Here is a 23817-nt window from a genome sequence, read left to right on the forward strand (position 1 = left end):
GATTTATAAACAAGTCTATCTGCAGTCAAAGGTGAACATTCTTGGAAAAGACTTGTTGTGACATTTTATATTAACGGGAATGTTGAACTGCGTATGTGTTAAATGTAAGGAAAATAACAATAAATAATAAATAAAACATTCAAAATATGGCACTTTCATTTACGAATTCTAATGATGCATACAATACAATACATTAAAGCTCTCCAAAGGGAATCTACGTGTTGGATCTATATCCCCACGCAAGCCTATCAAAAGACCGGTATTTATAGGCCCGTGAAATCCAAGGAGATACAAATAATAAATATTAGGGGACATCTTACACAGATCAACCTAGCCCCAAACTAAGCAAAGCTTGTACTATGGGAGCTAGGCAACAATATACATACTTGTATAGATAAACACATACATAAAAAACACCCATGACTCAGGAACAAATATTTGTGTTCATCGCACAAATAAATGCTCGGACCGAGATCCAAACCCAGGACCATCGGCTTCACAGGCAGGGTCACCACCCACTAGGCCAGACCGGTCGTCAACCTGAAGTGAGACAACTTGAAGAGAGACAACAAAAAGAATTGTGCAAGGCACGTATTTCGGAATTGAAAAGTTAGTATCACACACGGGTGCACACCAACAATCATTATTTTTGAAAGATGTATACGACACCCCATAACAGAACCAGCTCTAATTTAAATAAATGTATCCGGGCTGTACATGACGTATGTAAGACGGGAGGGATACATATTTTTGAAGATTTCATGATTTACTAATCAAAGACATACAGGCCAATTCGAACAATAAGATAAGTCATTTACTAGTAGAAACGATATGGATTAGATATTTCAGATAGACCAACAGTAGACTGACAAAAGGTCTGACTAATATATGAACATGGCGAAACCATACAAGGGTTTCCATGTTGACTACAGAACCCTAAAAAACTTTAAGACAACTAAGCTTGGCCGCAGATTTCCAATGCATTTTTCAGATTTCAACAGTTTATTTTAGAGAACATACACACAAAAAACACATCGATCTGAGGCAGAATTTGGCTTTAATGGGAGTGTTTGTAAAAGAGCGGAATTTAACCATTCCCAGTGGTACCTAAAATACAATTACTCGGTACAAAAATAATGCCTCTTCTACAAATGTAAAAGCACTTTCTAGATTTAATAAAACTAAGTTGTTTCCTTAACTTCCGTCCTTTTGTCCTTCTAAGTTAACTCTCGAGGGAGATCCGACATTTCTTCGCAAAATTCGAATAATGAGTCGTTGTTTCTTTAGGGAGAAAAAGTATAACAACACCGCAGGTGGAATTAGGGAAATCGTTATATACATATTTCTGATTGTTTTTTGGGAGATTATAGTTAAATAACTAACCTTTTTATTTAATACATAACGTTAATTTACTTAAATTATTTGTAAAATGAGACTGCTGAGTACTGGAAGGCTTTTGGGCTAAAACAACTACATTGAGTCCGATGCTGATTTTAATTTCCTGTTTAAAACTGTTAATGGATTTTATCTCACTTTTTGGATATCGTTGTTGACAGCTGACAGATCAAATCCATAACAGTTTCAGAACAAGAAATAAAATGTATTTTTGTATGTGAAACGTGAATGAAATATCCGTAGGGGTCGGATCAAAAACTAAGTAATTAAGTCCGACTCACGCTTGACTGCACATTTCTAATAGGTTTTCCGGTGATCTATTGGTAAAAAACTATTTTGTGTATTTTATCAAAATTTTAGACCCAGTAGTTTCGGAGATAAAGGGTCATTTTTTGGCTATTTTCTGAAATAACTTCCAAACTGTTTATTTTAAAATTACAAAAAAAAATTTGAGAGGTTCACAATTAGCTCTTTCATTTGATATGTAACACGACATAGTTTAAAAAACTTTATTTTTAATTTTCTCATTTAGCCCCCAAAGTGGCCCCCATTTTTAAAACTTATATTTTTTAGGTTTTATATCCTTCTTATCTTTGGGTCACAAAATTACATGTGTGTACCAAATTTCAACTTAATTGGTCCAGTAGTTTCGGAGAAAATAGGCTGTGCCAGACGGACAGACAGACAGACAGACGCACGAGTGATCTTATAAGGGTTCCGTTTTTTCCTTTTGAGGTACGGAACCCTAAAAACAGGATACCTTAAAAATTCGATCAGGATCCTTATCATACACAGACGAGAGCGTAATTCCACTTATCTTTTACCAATATAAATAAAAAAGTAAATGTTGGCTATTATAGTATTTTTCAAACTGGAAGGGTACGCTGGTGTCATCTCCATACAATTTATAACCTAATAAGTTTTTGGCAAAAATTTCATTTTTGGGTCAAGCTTTTATCGCTGACTGTACTTTTCTTTTCACAGACAACTAATACTCATCGAGACAATTCTAAAACCCCAAACACAATTAGGTTGCGTTGTTTTATCACAGAGTTCCTATGACCACCTGCTCGATAGTACCATAATATTGCATTGTCACCCGACTTACATATGTATGCAAATTTTCAGCTTCATTGGAAACCGGGAAGTGGGTCAAATTTAACTTGCAAGATTTGACCCTTACAAACATAGCTACATATTACATACATACTTACTTACATAGGTACATTGCAAGTTAATAAAAAGCTTGTAAAAATGCCAAATGTCGCAAAAATGTATTGAATTGACATCTAACAGCGTACCCTTCCAGTTTGAAAAATACTACAATGATCCTTGCATCACTTGCGTAAACAAGTGAGTCAGTGATTCAGCCAGTGAGAATAAGCAAGTAAGTAGGTATTCACATGATTTGTGCGACTCATTTGCTTCGATTTCTCTACTATCTGGTTTACGGCACATAAACTCTAATGATATGGCTTAAGTGTAGCGCGGTTCACTAGAAATATATCTGTTATTTATAATTTAAAAAAAATGTTCTAATCATTTGGTACCGGAAATCTCTCCAGGCTGGTAATTTCCATGTAAAATTTCCGCAAATATTGACCAGGTCAACGTTACAAAACGAGATGTCGACATTTTTAACAATACTATGTTTTATGTAGATTACTTCCAGAACTAAATTCCCGAATTTACCAGGAGATTTCTCAATACGTATTTATAAAGAATTTTTCGAATCCTATTGATAATGTTTGCAGGTGGTGGAGACAAAACTGCTTTTATTACTAGTTTTCCATTATCTAGTGGTCAGCTCTTTTATACCCCTTGTCACTAGCATGACGGTAAAGATTCTTGAAAACTGAAGGAACTTAAATCCTCAGTTATTAAGTTTCGTATTAAAGATGACTCGCGCTAACGGCCCGGGACCGGGTCGAGGCATTCGACACCTCGTTAACTATAAGAAAGCATCACGTGATCACCGGTCACCTGTCTTAGAAAATGAAGTGTCGGTTGCCTCGGCCCGCACGTGAGTCATCATATTTTATTTTTATTTTTTATTAGCATAGTTTGGTGTCCCACTGCTGGGCAAAGGCCTCTCCTCGTTTTTTCCATTCGACCCTGTCATCGGCATTTTCCCACCATTTGGGGTAGAATGCATCCAAGTCGTCCCGCCATCTCCTTTTCTGTCCCATCATCATCAATACGAAACTTAAAAAACTGAGGATTTGAACCGTCCAAGTTCTTAGATCTTCCTCTCGCTTGTTCGCCGTCGCTTGGACCGCTCAGTCTGCCATAAATAGCCGACACTTGTCGCCGCACGCCGACATAAACGCTGAGCAAACGCCGGCAAGCACCTTATTGACTAAGTAAATGGCTAAACTCTTAATTGGACTGTGACCTAGAACCTGACACGTCACTGAAGAGTGAAGAGAGTTAAAGAGTGTGGCCTGTAGAAATAAATCAAATTATTTGATTAAGTACAATACAAAACAATGGAAATATTTTTTCGAAAATGCCAACATAATTCTTAATGCACATTTTACCTTATTCGATTCTAAAGAAAATTGTGATTGATAAAATGTTCTGTTTTCCGAAAACGATCCCTAAGTTGTTAGAAACAAATGAATTGCAAAATACCACGGAAAAATGCGTTGCAGTTTTACCAAATACAATAAATAGAAAATGTTGCATAATTATTATTGCTTGTGAGTGAATTTATTTAAATAAACGATATTCATTTAGTCATGCTACGCGGTGGCTACTGAGCAAAAAATACATTTTGCTGGGAGATCCTCCTAGCCGCGTAGCTAACGTGACAATCGTTAACGCTCCATAGCGTATCGTAGTCTTCTCTCTCTATCACTCTTCCTTATTAGTGCCACAGTGACAGCTGCGTTTCGTTCGCTACGGAGCTTAAACGATTGCACCTTGGCTACGCATTCTGTTTAAAAGTCTGTTAACAAAAGATTTTTGATTGACACAAAATATAGGAAGGAAATGAAATAGGACACTGTGTCTGTCTGTCACCAGGCTGTATCTCATGAACCGTGATAGCTAGACAGTTGAAATTTTCACAGATGTATTTCTGTTGCCGCTATAACAGCAAATACAGGGTGGGCCAGTGATAAATGCATTTAATTTTTTTTAATAAATAATCAATTTTTATGTTTTTAAATAAAAAATATAATTAGAATTTGTGATAAAGAAATAAATTTTACGTTTTAAAAATTAAATCATCAGGATGTCGTCCGTAGCGGTTGCGGCACTCTTCCAGTCTTGCTTGTAAATTTTGAAAGACTTTCGTTAGAAGTTGCGGATATATTGATCGGATTTCTTGACGAATATTCTCCTTTAATTCTGCTGTGGTTGTCGGATTATTGGAGTACACTTTACTTTTCAAGTAACCCCACAAAAAGAAGTCTGCCGTAGTTAAGTCAGGGCTCCTGGATTCAGCTCCTCAATTTTTGAGGAAACATTTCACGCAAAACTTCCAGGGTCACGTTACTTGTATGGCAGGTGGCCCCGTCTTGCTGAAACCATGTGTTGTTGTTGTAACCATACGATTCACGAAGTTTCGGAGCCAGGAAATCTCTTAACACGAAAGTCTTGTTAAGTCTTTCAAAATTTACAAGCAAGACTGGAAGTGCCGCAACCGCTACGGACGACATCTTGATGATTTAATTTTTAAAACGTAAAATTTATTTATCCTAAATTCTAATTATAATTTTTATTTAAAAACATAAAAATTGTTTTTTTTTTTTTAATGCATTTATCACTGGCCCCCCTGGTATATTGATGCAAATTTATAGTGTAATTTTTATCCTGAAATAAATAAATCTAATCTAATCTAATACTAAAAAGTACGGAATCCTCGGTGGGCGAGTCCACTTCACACTCACACACACACACACACACTTGTCCGGTTTTTTGAATTAATAATAGCAGGTTACGTGTTGCAACCGTCAAGGGAATTTCTTGTATAAGTACCTAGTTTTCAAAGTTTTCATTGGTTAACTTTGCATAGTAACCAATATCGTGTCTGTAACTTTCCGAAATAAATCATAACAAATTAGGAAGAACGTAAGTTTATTCCCACATGTACAGGTACCGGTTTATACCTACATTTCTACACACCTACACTCATGGATTAATTTAGAGTAACATAAAAAAGGTTAATTAATAATTTTGAAATTACTTTAGGTGCAGTCCAGTAAATAAACATTTTTTTGCGTTCCTCTAAACTAAAGATAAATAAATTTAGAGGAACGCAAAAAAAGGTTTAATTATACTCATTTGTACTCATGGACATTGTTCATTAGGTAAGGTAAGGTAAGGTCTGTTTTATTATTCCGTAGACTAAAATGACGTTTCATGTGAAAGACATGACATTTCTTAGTACCACATATGAAATAAAATGTCATTTTATTCGTAGTCTAATACGGAATAAAAAAAACAGAATATAGGTAAAACGTGCATTAGGTATATCGTCTATTAGGTTATTTGAGCTTAGGTATTATAAACGTAGGTCAGTCAATGTTTAGTGATCCTATAAGGGTTACATATCAGAATACCGAAAACCAAATTACCTAATGTTGAATCAGCTATGCTTGATTAACCTATTTTTAAATTACCTAACGACCATTTTACCTAAACATTGACTGACCTAAGTTTATAACACCTACGCTCAAATAACCTAATGGACGAAACACCTAATGCACGATATACCTAATGCACATTTGACCTAAAGCCGATATACCGAATGCACGTTTCACGTAAAGTTATTATACCTAATGCACGAAGCACTTATAGCTGATATCAACGCGCGCGTGTTAACTCATCCCGTTGCAAAACCCATAGAACAAATGTGGCTTAGTCTTAACGCTAGAGGGGTACGAGGGTCGCTATTGGTACTGCCTATCGCCCGCCGTGGATGTCTGTTGACATATTTTTGGACTCATTGAGCGAATCTGTGAGCTCATTTGCAAACTATGACTTTACAATTTTACTAGGAGACTTTAATATTAACATGTTAAATGCAAATTATGGGAGCGTGCAAAAACTATCTAATTTTTTACGATGTTTTAACCTTAAACAGTATGTTGACCAGCCTACACATTTCACAGAACACAGTAGTACACTTTTAGATCTGATTTGCACCGATGCACAGGTATCTGACACTTGCGTCGACTATATACCGGACCTTAGTGCGCACGCATTTGTTACATGCAAAATCAACATTAAAATGGAAAAACCGGCTCCTAGATTTATTTCATATAGACCGCTTAAGGAAATTAATACAACTGATTTTGAGCGGGACCTGAACAATATGAAATGGGAAGATATTGCTTCTTTGCCCACTGTTGGCTCAATGGTGCAGTTGTTTAACTTTTACCTTATATCGCTATTTAACGCGCATGCTCCTCGCAAAACTACATATATTAAGCCACGGGATAGTCCTTGGATTACTCAAACAGTGAAGAAGATGATGAGTCTACGGAACGAAGCTCACAAAAAGTATAAGCGTACAGGATCGGAGGTGCATGGGCGGTATTATAAGGACCTCAAACTTCTAGTTGCAACTGCCTTATGTAATGAGAAGCGTGCGTATTTTTCTCAAAAAGTGAACTGTTATGCTAAAAATTCTAAAAAATTGTGGGAAAACCTAAAAAATTACATATTTAATGAACACGAGAAACAACTACCAAACCATTTCAATGACCCAAACATGATTAATCGACATTTTCTTAATTTACCAAATAATAACCCAGTTGAAATTAGTCACCTCACTTATTTTGAGTACAATAGGTTTAGTTCTTCACAGTTTACTTTAAAACCAGTTACTGAAAGCCAAGTCTTAAAGATAATTAGAAGCCTCAAGTCTAACGCTCAGGGAATCGACGGGATCACATTGGACATGCTAACTCTTACTTTGCCTCGTACCTTGGCAGCTATTACATTAATAATAAATACATCTATTTCTGCTCATGAGTTTCCCGATGCCTGGAAGGTTGCCGTGGTGCGTCCTATTCCGAAAATCTCTGTCCCTACTCAAATTAACCTTTTGACCGCCAAAGACGGTAAATCACGTCGTCGACATTTTGTGCCACTCACGCCGCCGACGTCATTTGCCGTCCAAACTTAATTTATCAAAGACTCTTTAATAAATAACTATATTTCTTTGTTTGTATTTGCATTATTTTATTTTACCCTTCTACTTTATTGTATAACTTTATTACAATTCAACTATAATTAGAAGGTTAAAAAAAAACAACATTATGTTATAATACGACTTACCCAGTAAATAGCATAGCTAGCCACGCCAAAAACGGCACTTGACGTCGCCTAGTGATGTGACCGAGTCATGGAGGAATAATATTATTATATGAAAGTAACAATCTCCTAATAGAAATCGTTTCGCGCAGTTCCGACAAACACGCTAGCGCCATCAATAATAGATATGGCTTAATCCCATACATTTTGTAATAGGAGTTGTTTTTGCTAAAATAACTGCTATTTGTGCTGTTACGGTACTTGTTTTCGTGCTTAATTTAAACAACTTGGTTTGAAAGACGGTACTGACCTTTTGTGATAATGTAACCCCTTATGCATTTATTTTATTGTAACGATACTGCAGTTTGCTAATTAGTAGGTAATAATAATCGACAACGGGTTTGCACATCTCTGAGTAACGCGCGCTTATCAGTGTTCCGTGCGCCCATGACGGCACTTCACGTCCGATGCCTGACGTCACCACCAAGTAGTGATGTGGCATTATTGAGAGATTTGAGTGGAAGTTACAAGTACATTTTGATATTTAAATACGTTATTTAAAGGTTTTTAGTAGAGCTAAAAGCCAGAATTATCTAATATTATATTGTAAAACACCTGTGTAGTGGTTCTTCTAATCTAAGCATGTCAAAAACGAAATCAGTGAAAATATCGATATCCTGTTTTGTAATCACTATTGTTCTCTAAGGTTTTATTTTGCTTCATTGCGGTGTCACGTCGAGTTACGTCAATGCTTGGCGTTCAAAAGGTTAAAGATCTCAGACCCATAAGTATATTACCTTGTCTCTCTAAAGTCCTGGAAAAAATTGTTTGTCAGCAATTAACTGATTATTTAGAGAAAAATAATATATTACCAGTGTATCAGTCGGGTTTTCGTAAGAACAGAGGGACGGCAACAGCTCTGCTCGACGTTACTGATAATATTTTGGCAGCTCAGGACCGGGGACAAGGTACCATACTTACATTATTGGACTTCTCCAGAGCTTTTGATACCATCGATATTTCACTCTTGTTGTCAAAGCTGTCATATTACGATTTCGAAACGGACACCTTGAAATGGTTTGCAAGTTACCTAAGCAATCGGAGCCAGCTAGTTGAACTTCAAGCCCCTAATGGTAAAGCAGTTGTGTCTGAAATACTTCCGGTATCTAGAGGTGTGCCGCAAGGCTCTATTTTAGGCCCAATATTATTTATATTATATAGCCGTGACATAACAAATACAATCAAACACTGTAACTACCATATTTACGCTGACGACTTACAGCTGTACGTTCCGTGTAGTTTGAGTAATATAGACTCAGGAATTAGCAAGTTAAACGGTGATCTCGAGCACATTGCTGGATGGTCACAAGCAAACGCACTTGCACTAAACCCTACAAAGTCTAAAGTCATGTTACTGGGTACAAAACAACAAATAGCAAAGCTTTCTGAAAGTAATTTCGAAGTGCACATAGGCGGTAATGTTCTTGAACGTGTTGAAGAGAGTAAGAACCTGGGGCTTCTTATGGACGGAGAATTAAGGTTTGAAAAACATGTGCTTAATGTGGTTCGAAATTGCTTTTATAGAGTGAAACTTCTATATAAAATAAGATCCTTCCTTAGTGTTCAGCTTAGGGTGAGGTTATGCGATGCACTTGTTCTCTCACGATTTGATTATTGTGATACAGTTTACGGGCCGCGCCTCCTATCGCGTACTTAGAGATTAATACAAAGAGTGCAAAATGCCTGTGCACGGTATTGTTTTGATATCCCTCCACGCTCGCACGTAACGCCATATATAAATAAGAACTGCATTCTGAAGATGTCCACGCGTCAAAAGGTCCATTTAGCGTCGCTTATGTTTGGCATTGTGTACCACCAGATACCCTCGTACCTTTACGATAAGCTAACCTGGGCTCATAACTCCAGATCCTCGGAGGTCAGGTCATCTAGGTACCTGCAACTTGTCTGCCCTCGTCACCACTCAGCGGCCTTTCGTGGCTGTTTCCGGCACGCCGCTACGAAGATCTGGAATGACCTGCCTCCACCAATCCGTTCGCTGAAGTCGTTAAGTGGCTTCAAATCGAAATGTCGTGCACACTTGTTACAAATTCAATTACAGACATCACAGTAACATATCAGTCACTCACTCGCACACTTATCACACATACTTTTACATTTCCGCGGCAATTTGATGATTTGTTTTAGTTTTAGTCTTTGTTTTAGTTTTAGTCTTAAGTTTAGTTCGTTCTGGTGTTGGTTTTTTCTGTAACTTTCGTTATAAATATATTTAAAAAAGGCGGTTATTAATATTTTGTTTGTCTTAATTTTCTGTTTAATAATGTTTGTATTTTTATGTCAATGTAAATTTTATTTGTGTGTCGTTGGCGTACGTGTCGCCATTATTTTTAGATTAAGCCAGGTCCCCACAGAAAACCAGCGCCACGGTTTGCCGCGGCACTATGCTGAGTGGGGATCCTTTTTGGCTTCCAAATGTTTTTTTGTCTGCATGCTTTTCTTTTTTTTATGTACTATGTTGTGGCGTCAAATAAATGTATTTTCTTTCTTTCTTTCTTTCTTTCATATACCTAATGGACGATATACCTAATGAACGATGTACCAGAAGTTGATTAACCTAATGGACGAAATACCTAAAACTGTTATACCTACCTAACGAACGATATACCTACAGTTGTTATACCTACTGAACGAATAACCTAAAGTCGATATACCTAATGCATGGAATACCTAAAGTCGATTTAACTAGCACGCGGAATACGCAGAATGCCGAATGACCAAGTGACAACTCAACCCAATAAATCGTATGATATCCCAACCTTGCAGTAGAAACTGTATGTTTGGATACAACACTTTTAGTACACACAAGTACACTTTTTAAAAAGTTTAACGTTTTAGGTAGTAGAATGATTTTGTAAGTCTAATACAATTCAATTCAATACATTTATTTCATGTAACCAAGACATATTTTATGAGTAACACTTACAAAACTAAGGGGTTAGTAGGTAGGTACAGCTAGACTTAAATTTAAAACAAAATAACACTAACGGGAGAGTGCAATCCCTCCCAGTGTGACAAGTAGGGACAGTCAACCCTGTCCGCTATCATTCGCACTATTCGCAGAATGCTGTTAGGACTGCCGCGCACCCGCCGCACCAGTAATGCCGCGCGTGCACGCATGGTAGTGTAGAAACAGTCCACGCGCGCCGCCGCGAACATCCCCGATCCCCGATGCGCTACAGAAACGAGGCAGCCCCATCAACACCCGAAACGCATTGTTGTACTGGACCCTAAGAGCCCCATATGCCCGTTGCGAATACTGCGCCCACAGATTGCAGGTGTAGAGGGAAGTGCAAAACGCCCTGTACAATGTAACTTTCACCTCTTTACAAAACAAACAGAAAAACTTTATTTTCGTAAGTTTACATCGGGACGATGAAATAAAAGTCAGTTTTGACATTGTTTGGTCGCAGTTAACCCAACACGCTCCTCCTCGCTTTGCTCGTCGTCGTACCTATCTCGACTCTGTCAAATGACTGTCCTTATACTATATTAAAAAATATTTAGCCAATTAAATGAGTTGGCTAATAAAATGTATACCAAATGTTGTATGTCGTAATAATATTCTACTAAACAATCATTCAATTTTAGATTTTAGGTATTTCGATCATTAGGTGCATCGGCTTCAGGTATTTCGTTCATTAGGTGTATCAGCTTTAGGTAATTCTAGCATTACGTATATTAACATTAGGTGTTTCGTGTATTAAGTAAATCGGATTTAGGTATTTCGAGCATTAGGCGTTTCAACTTTAGGAAAATCGACCATAGGTATTCTGAGCTTATGTAAAATAATTGTAGGTGAAACGTGCATTAGGCAGTTCATTTATTTAGTCGTATGGCATTTTACAAAATAGGCAATTACAATTTACATCGATAAAATTTTACAGTTTTATCGCGAAATTATAAAACGGGTCCAAAAGAATACAAATCTAAAAAGTTATAGGTCAACATTTAAGCAGTTGAGCCACGCTGCTGCATCGGGTGTGAGTTGTAGCAGGTCTTCTCTAGCTCCATTGTATGAGTGCAGAGGGCAGCGTTCAATTATATGTTGTATGGTTTGGATGTCCTCGCCGCATTCACACAAGGCTGAATCCTTCCACCCCCACTTGTTTAAGAAGTAATTGCAGCGACCGTGGCCAGTTCCGAGTCTGTTAAGGCGGCACCATAGTTTTAGGGGAAGATCGAACCCTGGAAACTGTCGTGTGGGGTTCACGATTCCCGAGCGAGTCTGAATTTGCAGCGGCCCATTCATCTTACAGCAGTCCATGCAGTATCTTAGGCAGTTCATTAGGTCATTAGGTAGGTGTTATGAGCTTAGGTGAATTGATCATTAGGTATTTTAACTCAGTCGTTTTATTAACCTCTTCCTACATCGTGGAGAACTAAACTTTATGGCAGAAATGTCTAAAGACGATTGCAATAATAAAAAGGAAACTAAATTTTATATGTATAAAGCGATCTCATCCTTACAACCTTTGGGCACAGGGAAAAATGTAACAATTAATTTGTTAGTTTTCCTGATTAGGTAATTTGAATCAAGTTTTCCTTTAGCCATCTATGTTTCCTAAACAATGTCTTCAATGCGATACGATTGTTATTGAATTGCTCAAGCATTGTTTCCGCGTATGGCATTTAAGTTTAGTCCTTGACGAGTACCGACAAGAAAGTAATTTTTTGATATATATTTGTTTAATCTAACCAATGGAAAGTGTGAATAGAATATTTTTGATAGTGGTTGTCACAAGAAAAGTAAGTTTTATTAAATTTGTAAGTTATGATAGATAATGTGAAAATTGTGAAATGTTCAAAAATAATTTTACACAATAAAGTCTTTCAAGTGAATTGAAATTTCAATATACTCAAAAAAAAAATTATAGACATTATATACCTAACCAAAATAAAACTATAATTAAAAACTAAACTATATTCAAAAATCTAATTTATTTCATAATAGAAGTGTGGGTAAGTTATGTCAATAAAAATCATGTTCCTTATTAAGATGCTCAAAATAATTAAGTTAGATCAAACTTGCAGGTATATGGCCAATTAGAGCCAATCGATGGCGCAGAATGGACAGAACATTGTAATATACGACCCTACATGGTAACTATACAAGGTTTTTAATATTGACACAGGTTCTAGATAATAAACTGAAATAGATATCATACGGAGATGGCGGGACGACCTAGACACCTTACTCAACAACTGGCCGGAGGAGGCACTATATCGGGAGTCGTGGAAGACAAGGGGAGAGGCCTTTGCCCAGCAGTGGGACACCATAATAGGCTAGTAAAAAAAAAAAGATATCATACCACTATCATACACTAAAGAAAAAGTGTACCATTAAGTCCACCCGCTTCTTCCGCTTACGCAGCTAACGTCCTGCTCGGCTTTTTCTTTAGTGTGATATTTATTTCAGTTTATAATTTATATATAGTAGTGTTACTACTTAAAAAAAACACAAATCAAAATATTTCATAAAGTAATTTGATTTGTTCCCTAGTTCTAGATAGTTAAATTAGTGATAGGCTACCTTTTGATGTAAGTACCTACTTTTATTTCTCTCTACTGGTGTTTCCTTCTCGTTGGGTAGTTACACAAATCTTTATACCAGAAATACCAGATTATACTTCTACTAAATACTAGTTATACCAGTAGAATTTATTATTGCAATTTACGAACTCCCAATTCCCAATCCATAAATATTTTTTGTGTTAAAACAGCTGAAATCAAAACACGATCAGAAATTTGTATCTATTTCTTTCTTTACATTTTTTATAAGTATGTTATATCACAGATCATATTTAAGTAAGTTAGTGTACTTTATTTTTGATTTTTTTTTTACTTGACAGTATCGGCAATGTTGCATATTGCCTCCATTCTTCAACCGAGATGTAGCAAAGACCTGTGGCGCCATGTTTCAAGTTAATTTTGAAAACCGTGGCAATATTACAGGTCTCCAAAGACTTTCCGCAACTGGAGTAAGTATATTTTATAAGCTAAAGTAATATGAATTACTTATCCTTAAAAATAATGCACTAGATAAAACTAACATCAAGTTACATATTTTGCATACAGCGTGTTAACAAATCGAACTTGTGAGGCACTTTATGTATTTGTGTTTTTGTGTTTATCCTTGTTTGAAAAAGCGAATATCTCCTAAATTTTTAACTTAAAATGAGGATTCAAACGCTATTAGGTACACGATAGATTAAAAATAAATAATTTTGAATTAATACTTTCCTCATTATGACTGGAATTATTACTAGCGCATGTTTTGCTTGCTTGTTCTAGTTACACTTTAAAATTATTTACCTACCTAGTAGCGCCATCTCTGTGTACTGATGGAAACCACTTTGCTTTCAACGACAGTAAACCCGGCCTTTACGAAGACTTCAGTGTTTTGGAAATGCATGTTAAAGTAAACCATAATTATTACCGTTATAATAACGATTGCAAAAGATGACTTTCTCAAAGTGCCGCATAAAATTAAGACAGATTCAATGAAAATTACAAATACTATAAAGTAGAAAGCTCAGTTCCTAATAATTGTTGTAGATGGCGTTACATTCGCCTTGTTTCAGTTTTATGGAAGGTTTTCAGGGAACACGAATTTATGTGGAAATTTGTAGTACCTGTTTAATTTACTGTTTACATGTGTTCGTATTCGTTTTACCGTTTGCCTCCTATAGCTATATCATGGAGAAACCCTACTAAAAATTCTAACGTTTCCCATTACAGTGTCGCTATTGGGACTGCATGCTAACGAAATACGATCTCAAGGCAGACGATGATAACAAAGTATTAGACATCGCAAAATACTACGAACATTTGAACAGCTGGGTTGAACTCAATCCAGATTTCACCGATGTCATGTTGAAAGCTAAGATTGAATGCAAGCAGAATTTTAGAATGAGTTTACCGATACCTGTTTGTGAGTTCAAGGATTTTAATGCTTGTCTCAGGAATTATATTAATGTGGTAAGTATATTAATCATAAAATATAGTTTCTTAGTCGGCTGACTAGAATTATCTAACCTTTCTTACCAACTATCTGTCTATCTATCTTTCTATCGTTTGGATAAATTTTGTTTTAAATGTGGGCATTTAATGGGCGTTTTGGATAGAACAATAGTGTTTCATCTTCTTTATGTCATATGATTTTGTTATTCGCAACTACTGATTAGTATTCCTTGCATTCATTTCTAGTGTTTTCCTAGTTTTATGAGAATGGAAGTAAATCAGTAATAAATACTTTCTTAATGTGACATTTAGATGACAACTGCAGCGGCATTACTGTAGCGGCATTAGCGCGATTAAGAACGTTCAATCCGTCACTTATTTTATTAAGGACCGTAAAATGGTCCTAATTTGCTCCTTGATCTGTAACTATGCTCCAATTCAAAAAAATAACGTCTATATTCAAACATATAATAATATATTTCTATATTATTATGTATATACTCAGATAAACGAAATTTTATATATATTTTGAATTGCTACATTAGTCATAAGTCTTAAAATTAATCTCTCTTTTTGGCGGGACCTATTAATTTGTCGCAAAATGGGGTAACTGCACCCCTAAGCAAAAATACCCCAAACAATGGGTATCTTGTGCTACTTATTCATAGCTTCGTTTTATATAAAACAAAATTTCATAAAGTTGATTTACCGATAAAATATGTTACATAAGATGTTCTTCTTAATATTCAATTCAAGTAGGACCATTTTACGGAATAATGACAGTGACAGCGCTCGCGTTAATACCGGAGCAGTAACGTCGCAAGTTCGCAACAGTAATGCAGGTGCAGTGCCATCCGAACGTCAACTATAGATAAACAACATTCCTTTTCAGAACTGTCCGAATATTATTCCAACTCCAGACTGCATGGAAGTAAAGAAATTCTACGAACTCTGCCACGAGTTTTATCAATAACTTCAGGCGGAAATCATTGTTAGTGGCTAGGCATTGTTACAATAAGTTACTCTCCTAATAGGTTTGTTTAATTTCATTTCTGTGTTGTGAATTGAAATAGGAAAAAAAATAAAGTCAGCTTTAATAATTAAAACATCCTTATTTATTCTAAAATCAAAAGTAAAATTTTGACGAGACGTCTCGACAAACTATTTACTAAACAATTGTAATACACTTATTCAGGCATTTAACTTGATATCAATTACCACTATTTTATACACATTTAATTACGAAATCAGGAGAAAGGTACACTGAGCCGTACAAGATGCATGTACTAATTGGCAAGCCACTTGCATACCAATGCACTTATAAGTAATACTGTCACGTAAATGCTCTTAGCTTTCATACTTCCGTATCCCCATATCACTTTCCTTGGAGGAATTAATATTTAAACTAAGCTAACAGTCTTTTTGACGACTTCAAGGCAAAAGCCGTGGATTGTACCGGCCGACGTAGAGTATCATGCCAGAGGGATTGTGTCTTACGAAGTAGAGGAACGGCCGGTCAAACTTTAATCTCGCTGGTTGGGCGTTCCTTGCTGGGAGACGAGCTTGTCTTGGGCGCAAATGTAGCGGGAGATTCATGGCATCTCCTACGTCATGGGGATCATGGAATGCTCTCTGGTAATCCCTCGGCTCATCCCATCCCGTCGCCCATCGAGATGTCCTACGCCTTCTGGCCAATTCAATGCTCTCAGGATACTCTTCTATATGATGTTGCTCACCAATAATCCCTTCGCCACAAGTTACGAACGTCGTCGCTTGCACCATGTCCGACACGTAAAGATCCTTAGACGGGCCATTCAGACCTCCTAAATCAGCGTGGTCGGCATCGAATAAGTCCTTCAAGCCCATCTTTTTAAGAGTGGAAGATACATTAAATATTGACTTGTGGGAGAATCGCGGGATCTGCAGTTCCAATCCAATTCTCGGTAATAATGTTCTGAGAAGGCGGTTCAACGCTGGTGTGCTTGGGTTGGTATCTAGCAATCGTTTTTCTAGTAGTTCTAGATCTTCGGCGTGGACAACATTGCCTTGCTGGCCTGGCATGAGGAAGAGTGTGCTGATGATTGAGTTGGTGTTGCCGGTCGCTGCAGCAGTGGCGTCGAGGACTGGATCATAGCCGGCGAGGAAACCTTTCTTGTAAAGGACGGCAGGTACTGGGACGAGGCGACGTTGACGAACGTTGGGTGAGACCACGAAGTACATTTCACCATCTCTGCCTTCTACAGATGAGCCCGTGCAGTCAGTCTGAAATTGAGAATTAATGTTTAAAGGATAGGTACTTCTTTTGTATCAAGGCGAGGTTAACCTCAGCCGATTAAACGTTATAAAATTTGATCAAAAATTATATATCACAAATTGACTTGGGACCACCTCGCTATAAACATTTTTTCAATGTAATTCAAAGTGTTTTAAAAAAGTGAACCAACAGTACCCACTTGGACCAAATCACATTTACACATAGTTGGTGTTACTGGTACCAGTTGCATCACAAATAAAGATCAACAACATGTAACTTTTTTTTAAAGTCAAGTAACATATTCAACTTACCTCGAAAATATTAGTTGAAAATGCAGCAAGTGGAGGTTGCATGGTGATTGTGTTGGCTTTCATGTACTCAATTATTTTTCCCCAAGTGTATCTCTTCACCAGCAGATTCGTCCTTCTTCTTATAATATCACTGATCAACTTAAAGTTGATTTCTTCAACGTGACCGTTGTAGAAATGCTGAGCCCTTTCCTTATAAAACGTAAGAATTTGACCTTTATTGCGGTCGCTATAAAGTTCTCGAATAAACGCGGAGTTAGCCACTCCAGACTCAGGTGTCGTTTCTATAGAATCTGAAATATTTTTTAGGGTAAAGTGGGGATTAAAAGTAACCATATCATCAAGTTTTAGTATTTCGTTCATTTCACCCGAAGTTGCGCCCCTTGCTCCCATGAACATCATAGCCAACATCGATGTGATGGAAAATGGGGACAAAACAAAACTCCTCTTATTTGGAATGGTTTCAGCGATAGCATTCCAATACCGGAAAGCAAGCTCATTGCAAAGTTCAGTAAACTGCGCGACATCTTCGCTTAAATCTTTTGTGGTCACCTCCAGCCCTTGATTTTCCTTAGATACATCCAATACGATATCTTTATCAGGGATCTCACTGCCGTCAGTTTTAAATTTATCTTTCGGTATCTCATTTGCTTTTGGCGGTGCAACAGTTGAGATAAGCTTCCAAGAGTTATTCCTTTCATTAGCTATTTCTTTGTAGTCAATATTGACTTTTTGAATCTTCTTTTTAAATTCATCTACCTTTGGGAGTGAAACCGTTTCATCTTTGTGGTCATCTTTAACATTATCATTTGCTGTATTTTGATTTTCTGAGCTAGTTTTATGTGAAACCTCTTGTTGAGACACAGTTTCAGTACTTGATGGCGTAATTTGTTCTCTTGCAGGCAATTCGGGTGCATTTATAACTGCAATTATATTATTCTGTTTGTCAGCACTAAGAGTTTGAACTCCCTGGGAATTTACAGGTTTCGATGGTTTACCATTTCTATCAGAGGAAGAGAATTTTTTTAAATCATTTCGTGTTGCAGAAACACTATTGGTATTATTGTTTTTAACTATGTGTTCTTTTTGTGTTTCAGATTCTTTTTTATCTTTTTCTTTTTCAGTGACATCGTCCTTTGCTTCATTTTTTATTAAATTTTGATTAATGGTTGTATCAACCAGCGCTGGTTCGGTTGATGGAGACATGTCGTTTTTCGTAGAATCTTGAGAAATCATCTCGGTTTTAGTAGTAATAAGAACTGTAGTTGTATCTACAGAGTTTTCTGTTGTCGAAATTCTATCGGACTCCTGAAGTTTATTTTCATTATTAACAATGGATTGAGGAGCCTGATTCACAACTTGAGATAACAAATCATCCATAGATTCTGACAGAATAGGATCCATAGGTGTTTCAGTTGAGGTTGTGGTAGTAGTTTCTGTTCCAACAGTAGTATTTGAGACTGGGTTGCTTACTTTATTTATGGATTCATTGACTGTCGGTGGCGAATTATTATTTTGTTGGTGGGGGTTAATCGTAGATATTTTGACAAAATTATCACTTTCATTTTGAACATCAGCCGTTTTATTTTGAGCCTCGTTTTTAGACTCGGATGGGATGTCCAATTCTATACTTTCTTTGCTTTCTAAATCCATATTCATAGCGTTAGTAGTATCTAATAAACCACTTGTTGTTGGGATAGGTTGGTAGTTGGCACTTCCAAGGTCTGATGCAATCTGACTGATACTTTGTGCAACATCAAACAAAGGAAGAATAGGTTCATTAACCTTAATATTATTGTCTTCTGAAACTGCAACATTATCATTGATGGTTTTCGGTGGCTGGTCGTCAACAGACATAAATTCTGTTGATGAGACGGCAGTTGAAGGTGAAACAGATTGAGTGGTTATGGTACTAGCATCATCTTTTTCAAGTTCACCGTTTTTAACAGTAGATGAAACTGGTGCTGATGTGGTTGTTGTTGGTTTGTAAGTTGTAATAGTTGGTTGCGTTTTTGCCTCTAAAGTAGTTGATTGTTGAAGCTTTGATGTTGATGATACAGGCCGTTTGGTAGTACTTTCGGATGTGCTTACGAATATTGTCGTCTGTGTAGGTTTTCGTGTTGATCTCTCAGTTACATAAGCTGCTGTAGAAACTGGAACGAACGTACTAATTTTCTCATATACAGGGCTAGTTTTTTCTGTAGTAGAGGTTACGTGTGTACTAGTTTGAATTTTCGTTGAAGGATTTTCTGTGTTTTTCAAAGTTGAAGTAGCAACCTGTCGTCGAGTGGTAGAAATAGGTTTAGCTGTGGTAGGTTTCGTAGTAATTTTAACAGTTGGTTTAGAAGTTGTAGTCAATTTTGTGGTTGAGACAGTGGTTCGTGGTTTAGGAGTGGTGGTAGTAGTAGTACGTCTAGTAGTAGGCGTCGTGCGAGGTTTCACAGTGGTAGTCGTAGTAGGTTTTCTAGTAGTAGTGGTCGTGGTTGTAGGTTTAGGAGTAGTTGTAGTTGTTGTTGTAGTAGTTGTAGTAGTGGTGGGTTTTTTAGTTGTTGTAGTTGTAGTAGTAGGTTTAGGCGTTGTAGAAGTAGTAGGTTTAGGCGTAGTAGTGGTGGTTGTTGTAGTTGTTTTAGAAGTTGTTGGAGCTTCTTTAAACAATTCAGTAGTAGACGAAACTTGTTCCATGATTGATGGCTTAGCAACATGTTGTACTGTAGTGGAACTTCCGATCGGGTTACTTCCTTCCTTGCTAAGATTGTCATCAAAGCTAACTCGGTCAAATTCAATTGTTTCTGTTTCCGGGGTAGTAAAAGATGCAGAAGTTTTATCTGGTACGATATCGACTCCAGTGTTTCCAAAGATTGATGGTAAAATTAGACTCCAAGAATCAGATACATCAGGTGTATCTAAAGTAGGATTCAATTGTGGTTTGTTCTTATGAGCTTCCATTTGGGCTTTGAGTACATTCTGCACATTAGTGACAACGCTATGAACTTTAGTGTAAGGCGGTTGACTGAAATTGAATGCAATCGTCGGTTGATTATCATTAGCAAACGTAACAAGTCCTTCCGCTTCTTCACCAGCCGCAACTATGGCTTGGATTTCTTGTAAAGTCATGAGTCGTTTAACCAGTTCTCCGGATTCGTCGAAAGTATAAAACTCATAGCGGTCTGGGGTTAGGAGGTTGATAGGGCTGCCGACGGTTGCTGGCCCATTTGAAGGCGGGGGCAAAGTATTGCCAACCGCGTCGGCGATGTACGGACGCTTGGAGCCCCTGAAATACACATACAAAAAAGTATTAATATCTACAGATAAATTACGGCAAAAGTGGTAGTCTGGACGTTTCATTTATTTTCAGCATTACTAATGGACGTCCTTTAGCCTAAATACATATATGAATTTGCTCGTATTCAGGGTTCTGCTCTCCAACGTTTTCAATTTATTTAAAGATTTATTTAAGTTTTAAGCTGTCTGTAACTAATTTCATTTAAATGTTCACAATGAAACAAAGTTATTAGACAGATACAGAATATTAGAATACATTCTAAACCGGTAAATAAGAACTAGTCAGCTCTAGAAATATAGGTCAACAAAATTAGGGGAAAGCCACCTATATAGTACCAGCGATTAAACCTAGCCACTTCTAGATTTCCCATTAAAACAACTAATTCTAAGTATTTACAACTTTGGCACCACACAGTGATATAGTGGTATCATAAAGAGAGTGAGTATCTTTTTAAATTAAAATATAGAAAAAAATAACTCACCTGCTTTCATCAGCCAATACGCAGGTGGCTGCAAGCAGCACACACAGTGTCGCACGCATCTCGTCCGCCCATACACTCGAAGACCCTGAAATTAAAAAAAATATTGTTAGATCTAAGTAGGATGTGTGCGCGGATGTTGTGAGTGTTGCGTGTCGGACTATTGACAATAATTAACATTTATGTGTAGTGGGTGGTTTGAAAATGTGATGTCTACCTCAAACTTTAAATGCACTTTTCGTGGGGTAGTCACACAAATCTCTGTTTTGACATTTTGCTGGGACGTCAGTTAGCCGCGACCACGACCAGTGAAACCTGTGTCGAAACGTCGGTAAATAAAGGTAACAAAATAAACTCGCGATAGACCCGTTTGTAAATGCGATTTAACATGTGTTCAAACCGCGAAAGTTTTAAATGTTATATATGAATTATAGTTGACAGTTTCTGAGTATACGCATAGTATTTTTTGTTTTATTTTCTACTACATGACAATGTAAATAATTTACAGGCTCACTAATTGTGCACCATGTAAATCGTACGCGTAAGTGAAACAAAATTGTCGACACCAAAAGTTTGGGTTGTGGTCTTGTGGTAAAGGGGATGGCCGCTTCTCCATACAAACGTAGTCCTCATTTTCCTCTCTGGATATTGACATAATGGTAAATATTTTTGCATAATTTGATGTATATTAACCAAAGCTATGCCCCTATGTTTGACTTTTTTCGATTATTGTAAAAACTAGGAGCGGAAAATAGATCTCATACAAATTATTAAATGCTCCTAACTTTTATAATAATCAAAAATTCGATAAAAATCAAACGATATACAACCAATTGTGTCTAAATATTTTCAATAATATTAATATCCAGAGAGGAAAATGAGGACTACGTTTGTATGAAAAGGCGATTTCGCGCGGGGCACATTCGTCTTAAATGAATTCGCGTTGTTGTTATAAAGCTGCGCGGGTGTAAAAACACTAAAACCAGTTATTATATGCATGTGTAGGTATCACTTCAGTACATAAAAGTTTTAATATTTTATTACAACAAGGAAATACTCCGGTACAGTAAATTATTAAAAAACTTTTATTTTGACGGAATGTGCTCGGAATGAAAGCAATAGACAATCGTTACATAAATAAATTTGACACTCCCGATGATTTATACGAAAACGACACCAAATATGGCCTAGGAGCTTCACTGATGTAGAAGTCAAGATAAAATTGAGAACCCCAAAAAAACTTTCAAGAGAGGATATCCCGAAAACTATTTAAGATATCGAAAAACTTGACTAAGTTAAACTTGTAGCAAATTTAATTAGCTTTCGGTTTATCTAAGTAGTCATGTCGCTAAGACGCAAAGTTTCCAAGAGATGTGAAAAACCGAAACATGGGACCTTCTTACCCCCCTCTCCCCCCGGGCTCAAAGGCTACGGCCGGGGACTTTTGACATATTCACCTCCTCTGGTCCAAACAAAGTTACGAAGTCAAAACTTGTGTTCCAAGCATTTCCCTCTATACCTTCTTATTGCTTGGACTACGAATGAAATACATTCTACGTAGAAGCTAATAAATATGAAAATTATAACATGAAGAATAAAAATTGAATTTTCCTACCTGCGGCGCAACAGTGAAGAACAAATGAACATTGCAAGTTCAGAGTGAAACCGCATATTTTTACCTTACGTGCTTTTGTTCTCCTTGCAGTATCTTTTTAAGAGATTTTAGCATACTTGTAAGATGTGGAAAAATAACTATGAATCGTGTAGTCATTTTAGCAAATTTACATAAAATATAGCTGTATCTTGTCAAACGTTACCGCTTACCAATTTCATTAGACACTGCAAATTATAGGACACAGTATAATAATCGTAATCTAGTTGAGAAATCCAAATTACTCCATCATGCATTATTCAACTGCACACGTCTGTAATTAATTTGTCTACGACACGTTCGTCGACACAAGATGCATAAATCTAAACTTTACAGCTAGTTTAAAACTCCAAGCGCATAAACGTGACCGAAATCGATCTTTAATTGGACTGAGCGTCCAGTATGGTGTCGCGTATTAAGAAAGACCTAGCTGCAAATACTTCCTTCTCAATAAAATATACATCTTTACAGGTATTCCTTATGCAATGTTTTATGTAAGATAAAATTGATATGAATCAAAATATGATAGCATACAGAAGACGCATTGTTAGATTCAATATTTGTCTCGATACAAAATCACAGTTACGAGTATAAACGCCCAAAGTGGGCTGGTTACGTAAGATAAAGACCACCAGATAACAGATCACGCAAACAAAATTGTACGTTCAGAAGTTAAAAAACGTCGAAAACTAGAAGCGCGGAGAATTTAGCTCAAGACAAAAGATAAGAAAGTTAGCTCATAAAAATGTTTTTACACTAAACATGGCAATTATTATTGCCAATCGCAAACAAAAAGTGTAAATAAACCTGTCGGACCAGTCGCGGCACGGTCATTGTCACGAGAACTAGAACTACATACTAGTTTCTTGCTGGCTGTTGACTCAACACACAATTCTTTTTGTTCATTTTCCATTGCTTCTTTTGCTTGTATCGTTACGTCTACAGGGCGCTGCGGGAGGTGATGGACTTGGTTATTTTTGTAACACACCGGTATTTGGTGTTAAGACTCATTTATTTGACCCCACGCTGTGAACCGCAAGTTCCGTTGTATTTTGACAAGTTGTTTGCCGACAAATATGTGGGACACCTGACATCCGACCAGCCGGGAATTTAGGTCAATCAACTTAGTGAGTTAAATTATGT

The 23817-nt window shown here is 36.8% G+C and overlaps 2 protein-coding genes across 2 annotated transcripts in view; one reads left to right on the forward strand and one right to left on the reverse strand.

Moving 5' to 3' along the window:
• The first annotated feature begins 12348 nt into the window (after positions 1-12348).
• Positions 12349-15673, forward strand: LOC134744752 (uncharacterized). Its single transcript, XM_063678667.1, has 5 exons — positions 12349-12486; positions 12772-12840; positions 13590-13718; positions 14479-14718; positions 15593-15673. The coding sequence occupies exons 1-5, from the start codon at positions 12439-12441 to the stop codon at positions 15671-15673; spliced, it is 567 nt and encodes a 188-aa protein (XP_063534737.1). The 5' UTR covers positions 12349-12438.
• A 125-nt stretch (positions 15674-15798) lies between these two features.
• The window catches only part of LOC134744529 (uncharacterized), a 79349-nt gene continuing 71330 nt past the window's right edge, over positions 15799-23817 (reverse strand). The window contains exons 3-5 of the mRNA XM_063678336.1: positions 21027-21111; positions 17266-20533; positions 15799-16962 (exon numbers count right to left, since the gene is read on the reverse strand). Of these exons, the coding sequence (XP_063534406.1) occupies positions 16132-16962; positions 17266-20533; positions 21027-21085 (4158 nt within the window). The 5' untranslated portion in view covers positions 21086-21111 and the 3' untranslated portion in view covers positions 15799-16131. The remainder of the gene's footprint in view (positions 16963-17265; positions 20534-21026; positions 21112-23817) is intronic.

The sequence above is a fragment of the Cydia strobilella genome, chromosome 10, assembly GCF_947568885.1.
Source record: "Cydia strobilella chromosome 10, ilCydStro3.1, whole genome shotgun sequence".
Taxonomy (NCBI): Eukaryota; Metazoa; Arthropoda; class Insecta; order Lepidoptera; family Tortricidae; genus Cydia; species Cydia strobilella.

Bases quoted from the DNA above. Each gene is read 5' to 3' on its own strand.
- LOC134744752 (XM_063678667.1), top strand. From the start codon at position 12,439: ATGGAAAGTGTGAATAGAATATTTTTGATAGTGGTTGTCACAAGAAAA. The intron at 12,487-12,771 runs GTAAGTTTTATT...TCAAACTTGCAG, and splicing joins TAGTGGTTGTCACAAGAAAA to GTATATGGCCAATTAGAGCC. The intron at 13,719-14,478 runs GTAAGTATATTT...TTCCCATTACAG, and splicing joins AAAGACTTTCCGCAACTGGA to TGTCGCTATTGGGACTGCAT.